The sequence below is a fragment of the Haliotis rubra genome, unplaced genomic scaffold, assembly GCF_003918875.1.
Source record: "Haliotis rubra isolate DU_JTF1 unplaced genomic scaffold, ASM391887v1 Scf79, whole genome shotgun sequence".
Taxonomy (NCBI): Eukaryota; Metazoa; Mollusca; class Gastropoda; order Lepetellida; family Haliotidae; genus Haliotis; species Haliotis rubra.
In genome coordinates this window covers 1,672,752-1,699,448 of record NW_025767512.1, presented here as the reverse complement: position 1 = coordinate 1,699,448, position 26,697 = coordinate 1,672,752, and the positions used below count along the sequence as shown (strand labels likewise).

General features: G+C 39.8%; 1 protein-coding gene across 1 annotated transcript in view; it reads right to left on the bottom strand.

Annotated features, from left to right (window-relative positions):
- Positions 1-4,275: 4,275 nt before the first annotated feature.
- The window catches only part of LOC124261110 (actin-interacting protein 1-like), a 46,765-nt gene continuing 24,343 nt past the window's right edge, over positions 4,276-26,697 (bottom strand). Inside the window, 15 exon segments of the mRNA XM_046695427.1 lie at positions 4,276-4,819; positions 5,624-5,774; positions 8,275-8,445; positions 8,956-9,060; positions 10,202-10,283; positions 13,012-13,165; positions 13,990-14,071; positions 17,336-17,477; positions 18,337-18,430; positions 19,987-20,062; positions 22,013-22,090; positions 22,604-22,706; positions 22,708-22,782; positions 23,540-23,687; positions 24,575-24,665. Of these exon segments, the coding sequence (XP_046551383.1) occupies positions 4,713-4,819; positions 5,624-5,774; positions 8,275-8,445; positions 8,956-9,060; positions 10,202-10,283; positions 13,012-13,165; positions 13,990-14,071; positions 17,336-17,477; positions 18,337-18,430; positions 19,987-20,062; positions 22,013-22,090; positions 22,604-22,706; positions 22,708-22,782; positions 23,540-23,687; positions 24,575-24,665 (1,659 nt within the window). The 3' untranslated portion in view covers positions 4,276-4,712.

Here is a 26,697-nt window from a genome sequence, read left to right as displayed (position 1 = left end):
AATTTGATTTGAAAATTTGCTTATAACTTATTAAGAAGGAAAAATATGTGAAAAGGTTATGAGTGACACGAATTTATTTAACAATCTACGGTAAATAGAATTCACCATTTGAGGTATCAGACATCAACACACTGTCTAAGAAAGACTATCTCTAATATTAATGCATTGTTATTGTTCCTGCTATTGTGTGAATAAACAAACACTGATACCTCAGTATACAAAAGACACAGAATCAGTGATTTATGACTGTTTTCAATATAACATTATTAGTTTAATTCAGTTTAGTTAGTTGAACCGAAATAGTTAAGTTACATCAAATTGTGTCAACTCAACTTTTGAAGAATGAAAAACCATGCAGGTTAGAGACATTTTGAGTGAGTGAGTTTAGTTTTACACCCCTCTAGCAATATTCCAGCAAAATCACAGTGGGGGACACCAGAAATGGCCTTCAAACAATGTACCCATGTGGGGAATAGAACCTGGGTCTTCCGTGTAATGAGTGAACGCTTTAACCACTAGGCTACCACACCACCCCTGTCGACATTTTGAGGGTTTAACATACCAGCATAAGTACTAACACACTTCATCAGGATTAGAATGGTATTCTAAAGAAATGACAAGAAGATCCAGTCACAGGTAAGGGACACAACTAGGTAGAGCAAACTGGGCACCCTAAACCACTGGTTTACGTGTACACAAATATCTGAAGGTCATTTCCATATTATTCATATCATCTTAAAGCTTTTAATTCCACATATATTCTGAAATAAAACTTACTTATTTTTAATGTGACCTTTCTAAAATTTCATGCAAAAACCTGCTAGTTACTGCTACAAAATGGGAATGTAAATATGAACTTCTTAAGTCCTAGAGAAAAGTAAGGTCCACATATTCATGATCTAACAACCCCATCTATTCTTAACAAAATAGAGGATCATATATTCTATAAACATTTGAACACTTCTCCATCAAATATATAGTTTCAGTCGAACACATTTCCTCAAGTGTATTTCAGCTATATACAACTCGTTGAACATTTTCACAAAACCATCTGGCTACAGTCGCTGAAAGTGTTTTCAGCGAGTCATAGCAACTTAACAACTTAAACAGGTGCATTAGAGCTTCATAAAGCTATCTGAAAACAAAACAAGCACAGATTGTGTGAAGTAAGTAATACTTCAGTACTTAACCCTGATAAGTAAAACAAAAATATGAAATAGACGCAACAAGCACACATAACATCTTCAACTGCAAAATAAACTTTGAGACAAGCAATGCTTCTGTGTGGAAAATTTGAAAGCTGAAAGACATGTGTGGATGGTTATCTCTTGCCTGCTAGTGGCATCATAAATGATGCATACATGATGCATAAATAATGCATAAACTACACACTTGGCAAGAGATGTGGAGACTTCACGGACAAGAAGCAAGCTTGAACTACACCAAACTCTACTCTGTTCAGGATTAACCACAAACTTGACATAATTAACAAGTAATACTAAATATCTTTTTGCAACCAACCATCATTGTATTTCGCAAAATAATAGAAACTATACTTCTTGTTTTAAGTCTTAGACAATGCTTTTCTGAAACGTGGTTCATGTGTATATCATTCTGCAGGGCACCTTGAGACCTGCTCGACAATTCTGCAACATTTCTGCAACATATTCCAAATGTTTCTGCAGAATAAGGCCACATAAAAAAAATATTCTTCCTTCTCATCACTTTTTAAAAAGAATATGGGTTGGGAAGGCAGATTTTATTTTCACATTTTATTTTATTTCATGTCCAAAACCTCTTGATTTCTGTGGAAATCTACACCTTTTCTCCGATAGAAAATGAAAACTAAGAAGTGTGAAAAATTCATGCGTATTTTGATAGTCAAGGTTGCATTTTCTCCAGTGTATTTTTGCTATATCTTAGGGTCGGGTCAAATTTTTGGGTCGGGCGGTATTGAGAAACAAGAATATTTTAATGTATGTCCTGAGTAATATTCTAAAATGACTTTAATTTATTTCCTACTTACCAACCAGTATTTTTCACCAAGCAACTAAACAGAAAGTATTATAGGGACTTTGTGTTACTTACAACAGCAAAAGAAATATCTTAATATGTCAATGTTTTTGTCAAACTACGTAAATTCAATAAAATACACAAGGTTATGAGTACAACATGAACATTCGGTTTCAAAATATTTACCTTCATAGCACAAACGCTTAAGTTTCAAAATTTAAAGGCACTTACAGTAACAGTGTACATACTACCAGCCCAACACCAAGTAATAAAGTATCAACCTTACAACTAATAATCTATGATCAAGGTCCAAATAATTAATTATCAGTTCATTTTTATACATAGCGATGTGACAGAATTATGTCGAGACCAGTGCTTGGAGCAATCAACCGAAACAACTACTCTTTCTGAACTGTGTCATAATGGAGACACAATCTTTGAACAATACAGTGAATGTTTTGAACAGACTTAGGTTGAATGATTGGAAATGTTGTCAGGAGAATAGTATTTGTCATGGAACTGGAAATTGTCTTGCTTTATATACCATACAAGATAATAGTTTCAGAACAGTTACAAATATATGAATATTCAAACATTGGTAACATAACATGTTCTTCGTCCAATGTAATGTGCCTTATATCAACAAAGCAAGTATCTTTCATAATCTTTATTTAAATTTAAGGTGTACAAATATACTTCAGAGTGTTGGAGTCTATAACACAGCTGTTTCTTGCATGCATAAAACTTTATTGCGGCTCCCATATATCATATATAATTATACACGAAAAATATATTAATACAAATGTGCTCAATATACTAAACCAAGATGCAGACTGCTCAATCAGCACTTCAAGTACCATATTCACAGTAATTAGCACCCAGGGCCCTGTAAATAATAGCATGATTACAAATGTTTGGGTAAGACATGTAAACAGTGACTAGGCACTCATATCTTCCTTCTACTTGTTCCATTCTGATATTTTCTTTATCAAAACTAGAAAATACTGAAAGATGCTCAAAACAATTTCTAAAATTCTGATTTGAAAATTATTCAGAGGTGCTAATACAGTGAATTTGGTAACCTATAAAAGTTAAATATTCTGAAGTCATTCTCAATGGCTTCCAAATGTTTTATTAAGACAATTTCTTTTCTTAAATATGCTTGTATTCAATACAAGGACTACAATCATGTCACGCATTTGAAAAGGAATCTAACAAATTTTGTTCAGTAGGCACACAAAAAGAGATCATATGCATAACACAAAACCGTGGCTAGTTAGCATTGGCAATCTGATGTAGTCTTCACAGCAGATATTTCCATTAATCCCACAAAACTCCTCTCTCATTCTGACAGATAAAATAATTTATTACAGGCTGAGGGTGGCTTGGGAAACTGAAACGTAATTGTTGAAACATTTACGATTTTCTGGTTCTCTTAATGTACATCAATTTATATGAGACTTTATGGACAATAAGAATGGAACTAGCACCAGCATCAAGACCGAAATTATTACAGCACTGGGAACAGTCGTGCATCTGACTGTGGTCCATGTAAAACACATACAAGCAGGGTCAGTGGCTGCGAATATATACAGGGAGGGTGCACAGAGGTTAATCCTGAGAAATAGGTTATGGTGCTTTCATAATATGTCTTGAGAGACGTCATTCATTGATGTCCTCTCATCCTACTGACATCGATCATCAAGCTAATCACACCAATTCACATTTAATTGGCAACTTTCTAACCATTTTGCTAATAATGTCAGCCCCTAACAGAAAATATTGTAGTCTTCTACAAATGTCAATGCTGCAAATTGTCATGAGAACAGAAAGATGATATAATAGTCATAACCTTTATGGTTCAACAGACACTTCCTAAACCGGGACAAGTTTACAATAGTCTCAAGTCCTCTACTTAACGACAGAAACTCAATGCTTCAAAAAAGAAACTGACAATAGTCGTAACTCAGTGCTTTAAAACAACTCTAATGATTCAACAAACCTACCATGGTCATATTTCCAACACTATGATAGTCAGAAGGCCAATGCTTCAACACTGAAATACAACAATCGGAACCATGGTCTAAAACAGACTGGTGATCTTTGTAATTTCCATAAGACTTACAATTCGTAACCTCAATAAGACTTACGATAGTCAGAATTCCAATGCTTCACCAAACCTCCAACAGTCGTACCTCAATGCTTCAACACTGACATACAACAATCGGAACTATGGTCTAAAACAGACAAGAGATGTTTGTAACCTCAATAAGACTTACGATAGTCAGAGGGTCAATGCTTCACCAAACCTCCAACAGTCGTACCTCAATGCTTCACCATTGACACACAACAATCAGAACTAAGGTTCAACATAGATGTAAGCTACATATTATTCCTGAAAATGTCTGGCAAATTGTACATATGGTAAACACTGACTGAAAATGCCCAACAGATTGAAGATTTTCTACAACAACAGGTATCATTAGCCTGAGGAACGTCTCGAACTTACACACAAGAATATTCGGGAAGCGTGGGAACAGTCAACCACAGAATAGACACACACAGAAAGCAACAAAAATTCAATCAAAATAATTATATAATTATGAAATTATGATAATTGGTGTTATGTTAATGGAAAATACTGGTGAGAAAATTGCTAATTGATGTAAAGGGGTAGACAGCTTAGAGTGTGATGTCCTTCAAAACGTGACGGTCCACTGCTTGATGTTGGAGTCTTGCCCCACCGTCACTAAGTTGTTGTTGTCTAGCCACCGAATCTTGTTAGCAAAGCTCTTCTGATGGGCATCTGGGGGGACGAAATTGCAAGTGAGATAGTGTGGTTTTATAACTGGTTTAGAATATGACACAAATAGTGTACATACAAACGTGGGGATGCCATAAGTGGGCACATTGTACCACTTGTGGAATCAAAACCAAGACTTTAGCTTGACAATCAAACACTTTAACTACTAGCAGTGTATGAAATAAGCCAAAAACCCAGTCAGACATCAGGGCTACTAACATTTTGAATCGTACGAGCTGTGCGTGGAGTTTACGAAACTCTGATGCATAGATAGGTGTCACCTTTTGGCAATATTGATATGTACACAGAGTGCTTTGAGTTTGCAGAACTCCGCGCATCGATAGGTGTCGCTGTTTTAGTGATAATACACTTAGACATTATGTCAGAAATCTAGCCAGTCTTGGGCGATTGGACGTGCCTTATTTCATACACTGCTACGAGGCTTCCCCATCTACACAGTGTACCGTTTGTGGAATCGAACCCAAGCCTTTGGCATGACAAACAAATGCTATAACTACTATGCTATCAGTACTGAATACTACTGCTATGATATACCAACAATTACAGAACAAAACAGTTTCTATGTCCTAAGTCAGATTCCTAGCCTATGGAAGTGAGTGAGTGAGTATGGGTTTATGCCACTCTAAGCAATATTCCAGCAATATCAGGGCAGGGGACACCAGAAATGGACTTCACACTTAGTAGCCATGTGGGGAATCACAAGTCTTCAGCGTGGCAAGCGGACGCTTTAACCATAAGGCTAACCCACTAGCCCCCCTAGCCTACGTTATAACCATAGTAACATACCTTTAACTGTTGCTACTCTATTCTGCAGTGATTTCTCCGGGATCCAAATGGCAATGCTGCTGTCGATGGAGCAGGTAGCAATGTGGCTTCCGTCAGGTGACCAGGCTACGTCGTTAACACGGGCAGCATGGGCCACTGAGTCAATCAGTTCCTACAAAAAAAATTATAATTAAATTTAGAAAAAGTTCATGAAATGAAAGTGACTGTCATTCAATCACAATCAATCTAGTCATCAGAGTCACAATTAAAGCCAGTTCCTCAGAAGCCAGTTCCTTTGTTTCATTTCCAGACCTGATTTTTCAAGCAAAGTTCAGCTAACTCACAAGCCTGGGACACTGACACTTACTTCCTGTTCATGTGGCCTACATACTGTCTTCATACAGTCATCCCTAGCAATAACGCTCTTCACGATACCACGGATTCGGTCATACCGCAGGGTAATCCGTGGCTCTCATAAAAAAAAAGTTGCCCAGTGATCACAAATCTTCACGCTGTTGAGCTCTGGTTAATCACGTTGTAAACTAGTGACATTCAGTGTGGATTGCAATTAACACTGTTTATCGTACTTATCCATGGCTTTTCAGATGCTTAAAACAAGCAGAGTTTTCTCAATAGTAATCAGACGAACAGCGGAACATCGTAATAACTTACAAAAGACAACTTTATCATAAAGACATGCCATAAGCCGAGTACTTACAATGTTTGCAGGTAAACACTGCCATCCGACAATGTATGATGTCAGAAAACACTTTATATTTGATTAAATTCAATCCTATTCATTAAAACTGTTTACAGTAACAACGGAGAAACCGCGAGTGAAATGGCATTACCTCATTCCATACAACTTCCGCTTACCACATTTTGTGAGGGTCTGTTTTTCGCACCTACCGTGATAGCACCAATTTCACATTATTCTCAGCTATCACAAACAGATTACAGCCTCGTCATCCATGGACCCCAAGACCCGCGTTATTGACTCATTTCAGTCATATTTGACAAATAATTGCCAACATTTTGTTTTCACAATCAAAGTGGCACGTACCGCTGGAAGTCAGCGGTGACTTGTCAAACTGTCTCCTACGTAAAATGTATCCAGCCAGGTAACCCAAAGTGCTTAGACTATGTTTATTATTATGTTACATATGTTCGTAGAAAACATGCATTATACTAATACCATAGCGATATATAATATCTCTGTTAAAATAACTGCTCAAGATGCAAATTATTCTGATAATGGAATAGAAATTTTTTAATGTTATGTTATTGGATCGTTTTTAACTGAATCACCGGTACATTGGACCAAAACATCTATGCACTGCTGGTTGCTATGTCCAGTTTAGTTGAATAACAGGTAGCATGACAGGAACAACAATTGAATTATCATGTCTTGTGATGTTTGATTGCAAGTTTCCTGTACTTACATCTATTTTCATTTACAAAGTTTGTTTTTTCACCTTCAACGATACGATATAGTTTTGACTCAGCACAATACGTGAATAGCAGTTTTGTTTTGTCCATGGAAAATACGATTTTACTTGGCCTTTGTTTCGCATTATGTAATAGTTACTATAACATGGGTGTCTAATAACGCGGGGGGTCATCCATGGACCCAAAGACCCGCGTTATGGCGAAGGGATGACTGTCTAGCTCAGTTACATCTCTACAGTTAAGTAAAGTGTTCAAAGAATAGAGAGTGAGTGAGTTTAGTGTTACGCTGCTTGTAGGAATATTCCAGCAATAGCACGGTGGGTGACACCAGAAATGGGCTTCGCACATCGTACTCATGTGTGGAATCAAACCCAGATCTTTGGTGTGACTAGTGAATGCCTTAACCACTAGGCTGCCCCACTGCACCCTTTCAAAGAATAAGCAATAAGATTATTTCTGGATAAGACAACAGTGAGTGAGTTTAGTTTTACGCCGCTTTTAGCAATATTCCATTCCAGGAATATCATGGCAGGGGACACCAGAAATGGGCTTCAAACATTGTATCCATGTGAGGAATCAAACCTGGGTCTTTGGCTTGACAACAGGCCAATGCTTTAACCGCTAGGCTACCCACCGCCCAGGATTAAATAACAGAGTTTGACATCTTGAACATATTAACATAAACTAGGTGCAAGTTTATATAATATGAGTCTATGACATTGCTTTTTGAAGTTTGAGGCTGTTGGCTTTGCTTGCAATGGCGCTCAAAGATGAAGTAAGAGTGAGTGAGTATAGTTTTATGCCACACTCGGTAATATTTCAGCTACATACCGTAAATAATCGAGTATGGACCAGACAATCCAGCGATCAACAGCATGAGCATCGATCTACATAACTGGGATACGATGACATGTGTCAACCAAGTCAGCAAGCCTGACCACCCGATCCCATTAGTAGCCTCTTATGACAAGACCAATTCTGACCCGGATCTTCACAGGTTCATTGATGAACCCAGCAGAAAATGGTACCCGGTTGGATAAAGTCATGTGACTATAACCTTCTAGTGCCTAACAGGCAGCTTGGGATATTGGGGGTAATAAGAATCAGATTCTGATTAAGCGCCGCGAGCAATCACTTGGTGTTTGGAAACGTGCGCTATAGAAGATGACTTATTATTATTATTATTATTATTATTGATGAAGAATTACCTCAATAAGACTCACCTCATAGCTTCCAGTGCTGTACGCCTGGAGTTTCTTGTTGGACCCAACAACGGCAAGGGTGCTGCCATCTGGTGAGTACCGGACACTATACACTGTATTTTCAGGAATGGAGATCTGCTTTATCTCAGACAAAGCACCATTACTGAGTTCATACACTACAAACACATTACTCTGAAATTAAAAAAAAAGGCAAGTAAACGAATAATGGTTTACTCCTGTCGAAGCAATATTCAAGCAATATCACAGTGGGGTACACCAAAATTGGGCTTCACATATTGTGCCCCTGGGCGGAATCGAACCCAGGTCATCAACGCAACAAATGCTTTAACCACTAGGCTAGCCCAAAGTAAAATGCAGTAAGTTGTTTATAGACATTTCAATTTTTTAAATTTTTAGTTGTACTCAGGACACTTTATGTTCATTCTTCCATGCTTTCACGTTAACTTTCACTAGTTCATCTCATCTGAGTGAGTGAGTGAGTTGGGGTTTTATGCCGCTTTCATTCCAGCAATATCACGGCATGGGACACCAGAAATTCGGGGATGGAATGGGTGATGGGCATGAGATTGGTAAGAGATGTATCGGATGGAGGGTGAGGGGTGAGGATCAGGGTGTGGCATGGGTGGGGCTGAGGGTAATGGGATGGAATGGTGGTGCTTTGAGAATGACGCTGTGACCTACCCCTCCAACTGCTACTTGAGTCAAGCCAGGATGTATGTCGACACACTGTGGATCAAACTTCACAGGAACTGTTGACAGCACGTGGTTATCCGACACCACGATCAACTACAACACAGACAATCAGGTTGTCAGAGTCAGTGAGTGAGTGAGTAAGTAAGGTTTTACGCCAGCAATATTCCAGCAACATCACCATGGCAGTCAAGTAAACTTAGGCTCATTATTTTTCGCTACACTGCTATACTGAGTCTTAACAAGCAGTAGTAGAAGGTTGTGTCAGATAACGTTTTGAATTGACCAATCAGAACACAGCTTACCAAATCGTGAAAGTTAACATTCGCACATACCGTTTGAACTTTTACCTCGAAAACTCGAACAATTAAGAATGCTATTTTCTGCACGATTGATTCCGAGTGATACACATGGAGATGCCATTATTCACAACAGTGAGTAAACAGTCGCTGAAAATAGCGTTTTTGTCAATATTTCAGGATGTCATCTTGCGGAAATATAAGCTAATGGTAACCATGTCATCAGAAACCCCTAAGCGTATATACTGAAGGTCAAATATCTGTGTTTTAGGTGGATTACATTTGTTGAGAGATCAGTGTCACCGACTGTTAAAGTGAAAATCAAAAAAACATTTTGTAAGTTCTGCCGAACATTAAATAGTATCCGTTGTCTGATTGGTTAAATCCATTCGGCAGTCTCACGTTTGATTGGACGGTCACTCAAAGGTTAGCTGACATGACCTTCTACTAGGTTTTGTTAGACTCAGTATAGCATTGTAATAACACTGAGCCTAAGTTTACATGGACTGATCACGGCGAAGGACACCAGAAATGGCCTTCACACATTGTACCACTGAGGAGTCCTTGGGTGAGTGACCGTGTTTGGCAGCTTGACTCATGAGAGTTTCTAGGACTTTAGTCCTACCGACAACGAAACACATGTGATACATGTGGTTTCACCTTAGGCAAATGAGTATGTTCAAAATTGCCTCTGTTCACCCAGCAGAAAATGGGTACCTGGTGGGATAAGTCGTGAAACTATAAACCTTCAAGCTCTGAAACAGGCAGCTTGGGTTATCCGGGGTAATAATGATCAGATTGTGTGCTTTGAGCAGGATATCTGGCCTGTAAAAGGCGCGTTATGAATATTCTTATTATTATTACTATAATCCTAACCTAAACTTTTGTATATGTCCTTCTTGTTTTGAATCACAAGAAATGACTTGATGTATACTCACATGCTTGACGCAAGCTACTACAGAAATGTCTCCTTTCTTGCTCACACCTTTCGGCTGGGAGGCGAGCTTGGTACTGTTCAAACTGAAACAAGAATCCAAGGTCTCAATGTTCGTATTTCCAGTTTACCATGTTCAGACAAATGTTTTATAACATAGTCTGAGTCGGTTACATCATGTTGGACAAAGGCATATTATCACATACATTGTCAGGGAGGTCTGGGACTGTTACACCATGTTGGACAAGAGGCATATTATCACATACATTGTCAGGGAAGTCTGAGACTGTTACATCATGTTGGACAAAGGCATATTATCACATACATTGTCAGGGAGGTCTGGGACTGTTACATCGTGTTGGACAGAGGCATATTATCACATACATTGTCAGGGAAGTCTGGGACTGTTACATCATGTTGGACAAAGGCAAGTTATCACATACATTGTCAGGGAGGTCTGGGACTGTTACACCATGTTGGACAAAGGCATAGTATCACATACATTGTCAGGGAGGTCTGAGACTGTTACATCATGTTGGACAAAGGCATGTTATCACATACATTGTCAGGGAAGTCTGGGACTGTTACATCATGTTGGACAAAGGCATATTATCACATACATTGTCAGGGAGGTCTGAGACTGTTACATCATGTTGGACAAAGGCATGTTATCACATACATTGTCAGGGAAGTCTGGGACTGTTACATCATGTTGGACAAAGGCAAGTTATCACATACATTGTCAGGGAAGGTCTGGGACTGTTACACCATGTTGGACAAAGGCATAGTATCACATACATTGTCAGGGAGGTCTGAGACTGTTACACCATGTTGGACAAAGGCATATTATCACATACATTGTCAGGGAAGTCTGGGACTGTTACATCATGTTGGACAAAGGCATGTTATCACATACATTGTCAGGGAGGTCTGAGACTGTTACATCATGTTGGACAAAGGCATGTTATCACATACATTGTCAGGGAGGTCTGGGACTGTTACATCATGTTGGACAAAGGCATGTTATCACATACATTGTCAGGGAAGTCTGGGACTGTTACATCATGTTGGACAAAGGCATGTTATCACATACATTGTCAGGGAAGTCTGGGACTGTTACACCATGTTGGACAAAGGCATGTTATCACATACATAGTCAGGGAGGTCTGGGAATGTTACATCATGTTGGACAAAGGCATGTTATCACATACATTGTCAGGGAAGTCTGGGACTGTTACATCATGTTGGACAAAGGCAAGTTATCACATACATTGTCAGGGAAGTCTGGGACTGTTACACCATGTTGGACAAAGGCATGTTATCACATATATAGTCAGGGAGGTCTGGGACTGTTACACCATGTTGGACAAAGGCATGTTATCACATACATTGTCAGGGGAAGTCTGGGACTGTTACATCATGTTGGACAAAGGCAAGTTATCACATACATTGTCAGGAAGTCTGGGACTGTTACATCATGTTGGACAAAGGCATGTTATCACATACATTGTCAGGGAGGTCTGGGACTGTTACATCATGTTGGACAAAGGCATGTTATCACATACATTGTCAGGGAAGTCTGGGACTGTTACATCATGTTGGACAAAGGCATGTTATCACATACATTGTCAGGGAAGTCTGGGACTGTTACATCATGTTGGACAAAGGCATGTTATCACATACATTGTCAGGGAAGTCTGGGACTGTTACATCATGTTGGACAAAGGCATGTTATCACATACATTGTCAGGGGAGGTCTGGGACTGTTACATCATGTTGGACATACAAGGCAGGGAGGTCTGGGACTGTTACATCATGTTGGACAAAGGCATGTTATCACATACATTGTCAGGGAGGTCTGGGACTGTTACATCATGTTGGACAAAGGCATATTATCACATACATTGTCAGGGAGGTCTGGGACTGTTACATCATGTTGGACAAAGGCATATTATCACATACATTGTCAGGGAAGTCTGGGACTGTTACATCATGTTGGACAAAGGCAAGTTATCACATACATTGTCAGGGAAGTCTGGGACTGTTACATCATGTTGGACAAAGGCATGTTATCACATACATTGTCAGGGAGGTCTGGGACTGTTACACCATGTTGGACAAAGGCATATTATCACATACATTGTCAGGGAGGTCTGGGACTGTTACATCATGTTGGACAAAGGCATAGTATCACATACATTGTCAGGTACAGTCTGGGACTGTTACATCATGTTGGACAAAGGCATGTTATCACATACATTGTCAGGGAGGTCTGGGACTGTTACATCATGTTGGACAAAGGCATGTCATCACATACATTGTCAGGGAAGTCTGGGACTGTTACATCATGTTGGACAAAGGCAAGTTATCACATACATTGTCAGGGAAGTCTGGGACTGTTACATCATGTTGGACAAAGGCATGTTATCACATACATTGTCAGGGAGGTCTGGGACTGTTACACCATGTTGGACAAAGGCATAGTATCACATACATTGTCAGGGAGGTCTGGGACTGTTACATCATGTTGGACAAAGGCATAGTATCACATACATTGTCAGGGAGGTCTGACACGGTTACATCGTGTTGGACAAAGGCATGTTATCACATACATTGTCAGGGAAGTCTGGGACTGTTACATCATGTTGGACAAAGACATAGTATCACTTACATTGTCAGGGAGGTCTGGGACTGTTACACCATGTTGGACAAAGGCATAGTATCACATACATTGTCAGAGAAGTAATATACAGTACATATTTCCCTTGAATTTAATGGTCAGTATTCAGTTTCTACCTGAGAAGAGAAACTTACCTATATTCATTACTAACTGCACTGGTCACCCTCAGTGTGTCGTCAAAGCCAATAGATACAAATGAGTCCCCACCCATTGACATGTCTTGCACCTGAGACGAATGACCTTTACCTTGGACTTCATCTGACACTCCAGAAGCCACATCCCAGTAATGTATTCTAGTTAAGGAAACTCTCATGACTCTTCCCTATAACTTCATCACTCATTTCACCATCTCTTGACCAAGAAACTATACTTAAGTTTGTTTTCTAATGCAGCTCTAAACAATATTCCAGCAATATATCCATGAGTTGAGTATTACGCCGCACTCAGCAATATTCCAGCTATATGGTGGCGGTCTGTAAATAATCAAGTCTGCACCACACAATCCGGTGATCAACAGCATGAGCATCGATCTGCGTAATTGGGAACCGATGACGTGTCAACCAAGTCAGTGAGCCTGACCACCCGATCCCGTTAGTTGCCTCTTACGACAAGCATGGGTTACTGAAGATCAATATTCTAACCCGGATCTTCACGGGTTTTATAAATCCGTAAATAATCAAGTACAGATAAGTCAATCCAGTGATTGAAGTCATGTGGCATCGATCAACCAAGTCAGCGAGCCTGACCACCCGATCCCGTTAGTCGCCTCTTACTACAAACATGGGTTGATGAAGAACCAGGATCTGTTCTAACCAAGATCCCGGGACGGTGGGGTGGCCCAGTGGTAAAACATTCACCCAGGTTCGATTCCCCACATGGGTACAATGTGTGAAAACCCATTTTCCTGCCGTGATATTACGGGAATATTGCTAAAAGCGACATAAAACTGAACTCATTCACTCTAACCAGGCTCCTCACAGGTGGAAACCAGGCTCCTCACAGGTGGGAACCAGGCTCCTCACAGGTGGAAACCAGGCTCCTCACAGGTGGGAAGTGTATTTGCATTGTAGCTCATCCGGATTTATAAAAACGTGTTGTAATTGAAAGGATATTTATGGCTGCCTCACTAGTTCCTGTGTAGACCCTTGAGCCATCTTCTGTGACTGCAAGCGCTGTGATTGGCTTGTTGTGGCCCTGAAATGTTTAATAACAACTTTACATCAGAGAGCTGAGTGGCTTTGTATATCTGTTATAGCCTGTGTAGCTTATAGGGAGGTTTGCGAATTGATAATTCGGAGGCTGGTCAAGTTTTCACCGATACGATTCTCAGGCGTTTTGTGGGGAAGTTTTCACCTATACAATTCGGAGGCTGGTTGTGGGAAAGTTTTCACCTATACAATTCTCAGGCGTTTTGTGAAGAAGTTTTCACCTATACAATTCGGAGGGCATTTGTGGGAAGTTTTCACCTATACAATTCGGAGGCTGGTTGTGGGAAAGTTTTCACCTATACGATTCTAAGGCTGGTTGTGGGAAAGTATTCACCTACCGTATATGACCGTCTATAAGCCGACCCCATGGATAAGCCGACCCCCAAACTTGACCCTCAAAATCAGTGTCAAAATCATATCTCTCATGGATAGGCTGCCCCCCCGCGATGGGTCGCGGCCAACAGAGACCAGAGTACCCGGTAAGTATGTTCCATCAACGACGAGACACCATTACGAGAATATTACATAATAAAGATTACCGGTGTTTGTTTACCTTTTTTTAACGATCACTGCTTGCATCAACAACGAGACGCCATTTGGAAAGTGGATATACAGCGTAAGTGTTGGTGAGAATATTACATAATAAAGATTACCGGTGTATTGTGGCAACATGTGTTTGTGTTCCTTTTTATATCCCGACGATCACTGCTTGCATCAACAACGAGACGCCATTTTGTGAAATTTTGAGAAAAAGTACCATCGGTAAATAAAAACTGAAGTCAACTTTTGTTTCAAAATATATTATTTAAGTGTCCATATTTCATCTATATATATATGACAATAAGAAAAATAGTCCACTAACAATAAACACATGCGACAAACTCATCCCACAGACAACTGGCAGTTACCAATAATTATAACTTTGGTCCACATTATTCAAAGAATTCACTGTCATATATATTGTGTCTACTCACGGATCGAAACGAAGTGTAGTTGACAGAAAATGCATAATATATTTTGCTTCTCTAAATATAATATTTATTGTAGCAACAAACTGGCTTGCTTATTTTACCCCATTCAACAATCACAAACTGATTACCGCCTCGTTCCATGTCACGTGCTTACCACGTTCATGATGGTCCGTATAACCTTAGTGTTGATTATATATTTTTTACATAAAAACTATTACACAATGCTAGGATATATTTCTTTTGGTTAAATAATAGTATTCAATCAATAGAATTCATCCCGTTATATTATTGTGCATGTTTGAACTTGTTCACCGGGAAACGTGTGCACAGCTGATTGCTATTTCCGGCTTTGTGTACGAGACAAATATGCACGGTAATCTTAATTAATTTATAGAGCAAAAACTGTAACTAAAGTTACACAATGCTAGGATATATTTCTTTCGGTTAAATAACGGTATTCTGTATTATATTTTACTGATGACTGCGTCAGAACCCGTTATGTTATTGTGCATGTTTGAACTTGTTCGCCGGAAACGTGTGCACAGCTGATTGCTATTTCCGGTTTTGTGTACGAGACAAATACGCACGGTAATCTTAATCCCTGCAAATAAAACAATGCCCAGCAAAAACAACTTATAACTTAAATGGTAATTAATCTTGTCTAGTGATGTTTAATTGCAAATTTGACGTCTCTACTGACAAAGTCGTCTTCTGTTGTTTGTTCACGCGAAGTGATACGATGTTGTTTTCTTACCCCTGGAAAAAAGTTTGACGAAAGCTTAACCCATGGATAAGACAACCCCTTCTACAGACTGCTTTTTTTGGTCCTCAAAATTCGGCTTATAGACGGTCATATACGGTATACAATTCGGAGGGCATTTGTGGGGAAGTTTTCACCTATAATTCTGAGGCTGGTTGTGGGGACGTTTGACAATTTGAAAAAGGGTTGCAGGGTGATATTTACCTTGATAATTTGAAGGGATTGTGGGGTGGTTCTCCTGTTGAAACTTAGATGGGGATTCAGATTGGGTGCTATTTTCTCGGGGTCTCTACTGGGTCTGGAATCCCTGGAGAGCTTGGTATAACTCTCGAAGGGTCTTCAAACATGTTTCATAATAATTGAAAAGGGTTTGTGGGGTGGTTTTCACCTTGACAATTTGGGGGAGGTTGAAGGTGGTTTTCACCTTGATAAGTCAGGAGGGTGATGGTGGGGTGTTTTCATAATGACAATCTGGGGTTGCAGATGGTTTTCACCTAGATAATTCAAAGGGGAGCTGTGGGGTGGTGAGGTGAGGTGAAATTGGGTTTAACGTCGTGCTTGAGAATATTTCGCTCATATTACGACATGCATGCATGCATGTGTATGTGTATGTGCGGCTGCTTGTACTAGCCCAGACTGAAGCTGGTTTTATAGTGCTAGCCCACTGAGATATCATGCCGCAGTGAAGCATGAATACCCCACTCAGACACATTATACTGACTCTGAGCTGAGCAGTCCTTGTTGTACCCATTAATGCCGAGAGCCAGGCAGGGACCAACAAGTACCATATTTTAATGTCTTTTGGTATGACGCAGTCGGGGATTGAACCTCCGACCTTCCACTCTCCGGGCGGACGCTCTAATCACTACACCACAGAGGCGATCCTGTGGGGTGGTTCTGAACTTGACAACTGAAAGGAGCTGTGGGGTGGTTCTCACCTTGACAACTGAAGGGGAGCTGAAGAGTGGTTCTCATCTGACAATTGAAGGGACTTGTGGGGTGGTTCTCACCTTGACAATTGAAGGGGGGTTGTGGGCTGGTTCTCACCTTGACAATTGAAGGGGGTTGTGGGATGGTTCTCACCTTGACAATTGAAGGGAGTTGTGGGGTGGTTCTCACCTTGACAATTGAAGGGGGTTGTGGGGTGGTTCTCACCTTGACAATTGAAGTGGACCTTGTGGGGTGGGTTCTCACCTTGACAATTGAAGGGGGTTGTGGGGTGGTTCTCACCTTGACAATTGAAGGGGTTGTGGGGTGGTTCTCACCTTGACAATTGAAGGGAGTTGTGGGCTGGTTCTCACCTTGACAATTGAAGGGAGTTGTGGGGTGGTTCTCACCTTGACAATTGAAGGGGGTTGTGGGGTGGTTCTCACCTTGACAATTAAAGGGGAGTTGTGGGCTGGTTCTCACCTTGACAATTGAAGGGAGTTGTGGGGTGGTTCTCACCTTGACAATTAAAGGGGGGTTTGTGGGGTGGTTCTCACCTTGACAATTGAAGGGTTTGTAGGGTGGTTCTCACCTTGACAATTCGACTTGGAGCTGTAGGGTTGTCCTTGTCCAGGTAGTTGATGTGTCCAGACAAGGAAACAGTCAGAATATAATCCCCCTGCCACAGGCAGCCCACCTGCATGTCCTGGATCCCACTTCCCATGGTGAACTCACTGATAAAACATCAACAGATAAGACTCATCACTCTACACAATGAATTCAGGTATGAACAGATGCCTGATTACAAAATTCACCAACACTATATCTTAAAGATGAGTTTCCCGAACCTAGAATTAAGGGGGTATAAAGTGAGAATGTCGAAGGGAACTGACATTTGACAGCCAGTCTGCCACGATGTTATTTTATCAGAAATTACATTCCAAGAATCATAATTATAGCAAAACATACAGCAACTGCAATCTGATTACCTTGTTCCTACTATATATATTTTTAATGAGTTAAATGAGCCTCCCCTCAATCTATACTAGCCACAAAAAGAAACAGTGCATTCGGCCAGACATCACGGCTGGTAACTTCAAAATGTTACCAGCCCAAAATAGATTTAACCAGACCAGACAATCCAAAGAATATAACTAAATTTTTAGTTACAATGAATAATTTAATGAACCTGAGATGTGCAGTTACTGTCTAACAGTCTATTCACAACATTTTCAGAAAAATCCCGACTCAGCACATCAATAGGTGTGGTTGTATTAGTGATAATATATGTCAACACAGTGCTTTGAGCTTGCAATACGATAGTTCAATGTTCAAACGGTAATTGTCAAGTCTAACTGTAACGCTCAATTTGAAAAAATAGATTTTAAGATATAGTGAATTTACTCAGATATATGGAACATGCTATTTAAATTTTTACCAGACCATCAGGCTGGCTAGCTGTAAATTTACACCGTTCGTCACAAATCTAGCCCATCTCGGGCGGTCAGATGGGCCTTATTTCACACACTAGTGCATTGTTAAAATTTCCTCTGAGTTTGAAAATATAACAACAATTTCCAATCCTTCACTCACGTGACAAGCTGCCTAGAGGCAACATCCCATATCTTCGCTGTTTTGTCGCCAGACACAGTCAGCACTTGACTTCCATCTGAGTTAAAGTCAAGCTGAAAAAAGATGACAGCAACCTTGACATCTTCCCAATGCAAGGGACAGGGTTCGTACAGATTATCAGCCATCAAATTGAAGGCATATTTAAATGCTGTTCAAGGCACAATCCAATATTAAGGATTTATAGTGAGTGAGTTTAGTTTTACGCCACTTTTAGCAATATTCCAGCTATATCACGGCGGGTGACACCAGAAATAGGCTTCACATATTGTACCCATGTGGGAATCGAACCTGGGTCTTCGGCACGAACGAACGCTTTAACCACTACGCTACCCCCGCCCCTAAGGATTTATAGAAATAACAAGATAATGACACATAAGTAGTTGGTCAAATGTGGGAGTGACCACTACAGAGAAATAACTCTTAGCTTAATTGCTGCACTCGGAAAGTTTTGCCTCGCGATGGAGATAAATCAACACCCAATGTCATTGGAAGGTTTTTTCATTATGCATTAGTTCCTGTAAAACTTGACAAGTTTTGCTAAAAATAGGGCCTCCTTAAAGCAAATCACTGGCAATTAGGGAATTCAAGGTTAAAATGAATTGAGGGCCTTTTAGGGTAAAACATCCAAATTTCATGATTCTTCAAGCCTGTGTGAACCTCGAGGGAGTGAACTGACTACTGAAGTCCAGTTTCCACCCTTGCCTAGCTTGGATGCAATTATGGAGCTCTATTTTGATTGAATAACAAAATTAACATGGCGAACATCAGGGCAGGTCTCAGTCGATCGCAGGATTTGCACTGCATGTGATAGTTTAACCCTGCATTGACAGATTTGTTTAAATAACTTTTTTAATCAAGGTGTACAAGTGATCTTATGCACTCCATACATCTCACACAATCAGTGACTGATATTATGAGCAAAGACCTAGGCTGTGTGACACCTCATCCACTCTGTTATCTCACACAATCAGTGACTGATATTATGAGCAAAGACCTAGGCTTTGTAACAAAACCTCATTCATGGTGTTATCTCAGCCAGCAAATGTTGGTCTGGACAACTGGTAGGGGTGGGTATTGCCGAAAATTTTCATATTGCAATATATTGCAAGAATTCTTTTTAAAAAAAATATACTTATAATCGAGTTAATGCTTGATTTACAAAGCAAAAACACAACAAAATCACTATGCTTGATTAGGCTTTAATAAAACCTTTAAATCATGACAAAATAAAAATGCAAATAATGTTTGGAACAAATGAAACAAGGAAAGGAACAAATTAAAAAAACGGAAATATCCAAAGATTTCCGAAGTTTTCCGAATGCATGTCAAAATACGAGTTTTCGATCAGCGTATCGCAATACGTATCGTTCTCAAGCCTAAACCGGTTATACTGCGCAGCCCTAACAACTGGAACATGTTGCTCACCGCATAGATGCCTCCTTTATGAGCAGGTGCTCCCAGCTCACCAAAAATACACCATAATTAAATTTCATCTGAACAGTCTTGTTTTCTTGACGAATGCATGTCCAAAAACACAACAGCCTGGAAAACAGAACCATTCCATCAAGTCAAAGCCTTATCTGAGCAGCCCTAACAACTGGAAATGTTGCTCATAGATGCCTCCTTTATGAGCAGGTGCTCCCAGCTCACCAATTTCATCTGCAGTCTTGCCGTCAAACACAACAGCCTGGAAAACAGAACCATTCCATCAAGTCAAAGTCAAGTCCAAAACAAAATTCAAGGTCATCAAAGGGACAGTTCACCACAAGTGATCTGTTTGAGGAGATGTAATAAAATAATTTATCAATTCAGAACAATTCTTGACATGAGTATTTTCAGTAAAAATCATGAAAACGAACAAAAAATCCAAAATAATAATACTTAAATCCCAAAATGGTAAATTTCACAACTAGAATTATCCGTATTGTAAGTTTCTGTAAACTTATTTCCCCTTCCATGTTTTAAGACAAAACAGGGCTTCAGCTTTTGACCTGTTGTTTGGTACGATTTGATCTCAAGAGACTCAACCGCCATTTGTAGCCTTGGTAACATTTAATCAAGCAAAGCAACACGTCTAAGATGATTAACAATGTGTATATATTGAATAGAAGTGAAAAGCATTCTCATTTCAGTGTTAAGTCATTCTCAGGCATGAAATACTCAATTAACTCAACATATCTGAAAGCATACAGTCATGCTCAACAATGAAAGTAATGAGAGTTACCGGCCTAGTATGATTTGGTTGGTTGGTTGGTTGGTTGGTTGGTATTTAATGCCGCACCCAGGAATATTCCAGCTATATGACGGCAGTCTAAATAATCGCATCTGGACCAGACAATCCAGTGATCAACAGCATGAGCATTGATCTACGCAACTGGGATTCGATGACATGTATCAACCAAGTCAGCAAGTCTGACCACCCGATCCCGTTAGTTGCCTCTTATGATAAGGACTGTGAGGGATTTACCTTGAGTCCTGTATGTGAGGGTCCCTGGGACTCATACTCTTAATTTTCTGGGGTCCTGGACTAAAAAATTGGGGTCCCAGACACTTAAATATTATTATTAACACTATGTTGCAATATGGTTGTAATTCAGTTACTGTTATTGTATTGTGTATCATGATCATCACACCAGAAATGGGTTACACACCTTGTCCCATGTGGGGAATCAAACTTGGACTCTTGGCATGACGAGCAAATGCTGAAGCACTAGGTTACCCAAACACCCCGACTCCAGTGATTGTCATCATGGGGACAATACTATTTAGATATTGTTTTGGTTGTATATTAGACAGTTCCGTATGCGGGCTATTGATATGTTTAAGCAGGAATGGAATTCATTTATTAATGAAAGTTCGAGATTTGATTCATGTTGTCAATTTCAGTCGCTGCTTGAGCCAGAGTCTTATCTTGTTCACCTTCGCTACAGAAATGTTCGCGATGCTTTTATACATTTTAGATTAGGCCTTAATGATTTATTAATATTAATTTTCTATGGAAAAAAACCCAAATATTATGCCTATTCTGTTACAATATTGAAGACGAATTCCATTTTATGTTTATTTGTCCTGTACATGAAAATCTAAGAAATAAGTATCTACCACAACTGTCTTTATCTCAAATCAATGTTAAACTATTGTCTTCCTTACTTTCCTGCAAAGAACCTCCAAAACAACACAAAGTAGCCCTATTTATTTACAATGCATTTTTGCGAAGAAAAGAATTGATTGGTTAGAAAGTTGATTATATATGCCATTGTGGATATGTATCTCTTTTGTATATGGGCCTATGGCCTTTCAAACAACAAAGAATTGAATTGAATTGAATTGAATTGATTGACCTACACAAGTGGGATACAATGACCTGGTTGTTACATGATGAACACATGATCCCGTTGGTTGCCCCGTACAACTGAAGATCAATTCTAATCGAGGGAGTTGGGTTTTACGCCGCTTTTAGCAATATTCCACCAATATCACGGCTGGGGACACCAGAAATGGGCTTCACATATTGTACCCATGTGGCAATTGAACGCAGGCCTTTGGCATGGCAGGCAAAGGCTTTAACATCTAGGCTACCCCACTACCCTGATTCTAATCGAGACCTTCATTGGGCCCCCTCACATAATGTACTCACCCTTCCATCAGCGCTACCTGAGATGAATACATCGCCTGTGGGTGAATAGCGCACACTGTTGACAAAGTTAGAGTGGACCTGCAACAGGGTGAGAGATAAATAATAATAACAATAATAGAAAAACTGCAACAGCGGACACAATAACATTCTAAAAACTTAGAAAAACTGGACAGACATACACGGGAAAAACACATACACAATGCCTATTCATTACTGTTATAATTTTCTTAACATAAACAAGTAAATGTTAAAGTTCTTTACAGCACTTCAGCACATCATCAGGGAAGTGAGTGAGTGAGGTTGTCATCATTTTACCAATATTCCAGCAGTATTAAAGTAGGGTTTAGCCAGAAATCGGCTACAGACCGTGTACCCATTTGGGTAATCAAACCACCATGTTCGTTATACCAGTGTGCGAAATTTACACTGGTCCCCTGGTGCCTGGCTAGTAAACATTCATCAGGACCACTTAATGATAAGTTTGCAGTGGTCCTGGTGGCTGGTGAATTTTGTTTTGGTTTCAACCCAGCTAATGAAACCTTTCAGTTCACTTTTAACAATGCCAGCGAGTGTTAATAAAAGTGTGTGTACACTTAGGGTCTTGCTGTACTTGAAGGGAGGTCCTTCCAGGAAGACGACTGTCTTGTCCTCCGCTCCAGTCGCAATCCTGAATGGGCGTGTCTGCTTGAAGGCGCGTGTTGGCCTCTTTTGTGTGGCCGGTTATTTCTCCCACGTTGTTCCCGGAGTCGGCTGTTATGCAGGCTCCGAACCTGGCGGAAATGAAAGCAATTCAAATGTAGCAACATCTTGTTACCGCAGCCCACCAAACAGAGTGAGAGTGAGTGAGTGAGTGAGTGAGTGAGTGAGTGAGTGAGTGAGTGAGTGAGTGAGTGAGTGAGTGAGTGAGTGAGTGAGTGAGTGAGTGAGTGAGTGAGTGAGTGAGTGAGTGGAGTGAATGAGTGGTGCTTTGAACAATACTACAGCTGTATCATGTTTAAGTCAACTTGATGTTCTATTTAGCAGTTTCAGGTGAGTGATGAGTGCCCTAATTATTCCCTAAGCAAAAAAATGGAAGTGTTACCATGGTTACAGGCCAAGGGCAAGATCAATCTAAGTGCAACAACAAATCTAAGCACTTTATAAAACATGCTCAAACAGCAGGGCAGGGCAGGGCAGGGCAGGGCAGGGCAGGGCAGGGCAGGGCAGGGCAGGGCAGGGGGGCAGGGCAGGGGAGGCAGGGCAGGCAGGGCAGGGCAGGGCAGGGCAGGGCATGCTCAAACAGTAGGGCAGGCAGTGGTAGGGGTAGGGGTGAGGTGGGTTGGCAGTTGAGGGTAGGGTAGGGTAGGGTAGGGTAGGGTAGGGTAGGGCAGGGGATAGGGTTATGCAAGTTCAGAATTGACAAATGATGCAGCATTTGTCACACTATTTATTATTTGGTACTTTTCCTACTCAGATCTCACTGGTAAAATGTATAATGTGTACGTAATACACAGATTCACTCCGGCTCTGTATAATAAATGCTCTTACTTCTCCCTGCCAGCTCCCACCATGACAATCCTTTTGCTATCCTCGGACCAGTCAAGGTCCTTAATCTTTCCCCCAAGGACGTGGAACTCATTCTTCAGTATGTGAGTTTTGTTCACAGTGTCCCAAATCCTAACCTTGCCTGTGATGTCTGCAAGTCAAACACAAAATCAACAGCAGAAACAAGCAGGATGTGATTAAAGTGTTTCAACCGTCTTTCCAATACCACTGTTGTATTAATACAGTGTGAGGTCATAAGCCACCTTTACCAGATTCCACCAACATCATAGTGAGGGACACTAGAAATGGACATCACATGTTGCACCCATGTAGGGAATCGAACCCGGGATTTGGACCGTGATGAGTGGACGCTGTAACCACTAGGCCACCCCACTGCCCACGGTATCAATACAAGTCTATGAATATCCATGCAATATAAGTATTTCACTTACATTATACATTATCATCAACACTATAGTCAGGATGGATGATTTGAAGCAGAAATAAACGGGAACATTTTACTGATACACATACAGATTATGAATCCTGGCATGAAGTTAACAATTCAACAATCGCTTGTTGCTGCTGAATATGAACTGTCCAATTGAAGCAGAATTTTGATCAACTGAGATATGCATATAAATAATCACTATTCTGATTACTGAAGCCAGTTTTCCCTAGGGAAACGTTCCAAATTATGTTGACTGTAACAGGCTAACGGGCAGAGACTACTGCCCAGTGTCTCCGAGGTGACAGTGTCTCCATGACAACAGTGATTGATATGACGCACCATTCCTTGCTGTACATTTCAGTAACCCATGCTTGTCAAAAAAGACGTAACAAGATCGGGTGGTCAGGCTCGCTGACTTGGTTGGCACATGTCATCGGTTCCCAATTGCCTAGATCGATGCTCATGATGTTGATCACTGGATTGTCTGGTCCAGACTTGATTATTTACAGACCGCCGCCACATAGTTTGAATAGTGCTGAGTGTGGTGTTAAATAACAAACCAAACCCAAGAACCTTGCTATACATACCTCCTGATGCAATATAGAAGCCACTGGGTGAATACTTCGCTACAGTTGTCTCCTTTGCATGCTCAGAGTAGATATCCACAATGGATGGGTCCTGAAAGAAATATGAGGTTTGGTCAAAACTCAGAATCAACTATGAAAACTGCATTCATTCTACATGACTATTAATAAAACCAAACTGTCAATCAAATGATTAACATCAAAATAATCATTATCATACTATGGCCATTAAAACCTATGTTAAAGAGGAAATGTTTTGGGGCTTTAGCACATGACTTTAAACTCTGCCTATCAGTCACTTTAATTGTCAATAAATAAACCAGTTTTCAATTTTCCCATGATATGAATGAAGCAGGTTCCATTATCCATGCATGACAAATGTCAAATACAAAATATTCCAGTTCGATCTGTGCAAGTTGTGTCTTCTGGCATTCCTTTTATGAATGGAAATGTCCCTCACTTATTACGATTGTTTTCAAAACAAATTTCAAAAGTCCTTCCTCACTTCAAGGAATAATGCACAAGAAACTTCGAAAAATGATAATCAGTTTCCATCAAAGACTTAATTGTGAATATGACACAGAAATTAATTATGTAAAAGAATCTCCAAAGTAGAATTCTTTCATATACTGCTCTGCTCTAATATGGGTTCCATCAACAAGTTCTAGACCAATGTTTACCAAATCTTTGTGAGCACCCATGCATGAGACAGTTTGTATTTTCTTGTGTATACTATATATGTTTTGTAGAAGAACATTTATCTTGGCAAAAAAGAAACAATTAAGTCTTTTCTTAATAAATGGAATGACCTGTGTCCAGTTCTATAAAGAGAATGGTTTTCAAGAAGCAGGGATTTGCAGGACGCGAATTCCCAAGTCTTATACGCATAAAAATTTACAATGGACACAGCAAAATTTATTAGTGCATCCACAGGGACTCAGAAAAAGTCTAAAAACTTTTTGTAAAAATTCCATTCAAGTGATAATACGTTATCACTGAGTTTGCTACTAGCTGGGTTATGGTATCATTTGCAATTTAATTACTGTAACAATGTGATGATCATGATACACAATACAATAACAGTATTAATAATAATATTTAAGTGTCTGGGACCCCCCTTTTGTTGTCCAGGAACCCTGAAAATTAAGAGTATGAGTCCCAGGGACCCTCAAACACAGGACTCCATGTAAATCCCTGAAGAAGTATCCCAACCACATGATCATAAGACTTATTAATACTGCTTTTGCCCAGACTGCATAATCTTAAATCTCTTAACAATTTTTTTAGAATTTTATACAATGCAATGTTCCCAGAATCCCTGTATAGATTTACAATTACAGGAATATAAAGAAATTTGATAAAATATTGGAATCCCAACTTCTCCTTAAAATGTCTTTTCATCTGCAGAACAGATATTATATGAATCCAGGGTTTGACAGGACACACAAATATGCATCCTGTAGACACAAATGTGGAGAATGAACGCCGAAACCCCAACATGCTGCTTTCAAAGAGACGCACAAATTGTTTGATCGGCATTCTAGAAGTTGGTGACTCAAAAATGAAACATACAACTTTATGGACGACAACTTATAATTACATACAACGTACAATAAGAAGTTGTCATCCATAAAGATGTATGTTTCATTTTTGAGACACACAAAAATACCTATTGTGCATCAGGAGTTGATTAAGTAGTTATCTGTGTTTGTTATTTCACCCATCAGCCATGACCACTGTCCACATGTCACTGATTCATTCCAGACTCTGAAGTGATCATCTGGACGTACACTACACCGTTCCAATACTTTACCGGACACTCATAGTAGAGCTGTGATGATATATCGTACTATCGATAATCGTGATACTTTATCTAACGATAAATATATCGATATGTTTTTCCGTATAGTGATATGTATCGTTTGCCTTAAAAATTGTTAATGTTCACTGGCTATTGACGGTTATATCAAAATTTACGCTGTCACTTGCTATTAAAAACTAACTAAAGAAAACATATCGTGATATGCATCAAATTGAATCGTATCGTTCCAAGATATCACGATACGTATCGTATCATTTAATTTCTATATCGTCACACCTCTACCTCATAGTCATAATACCAGCAA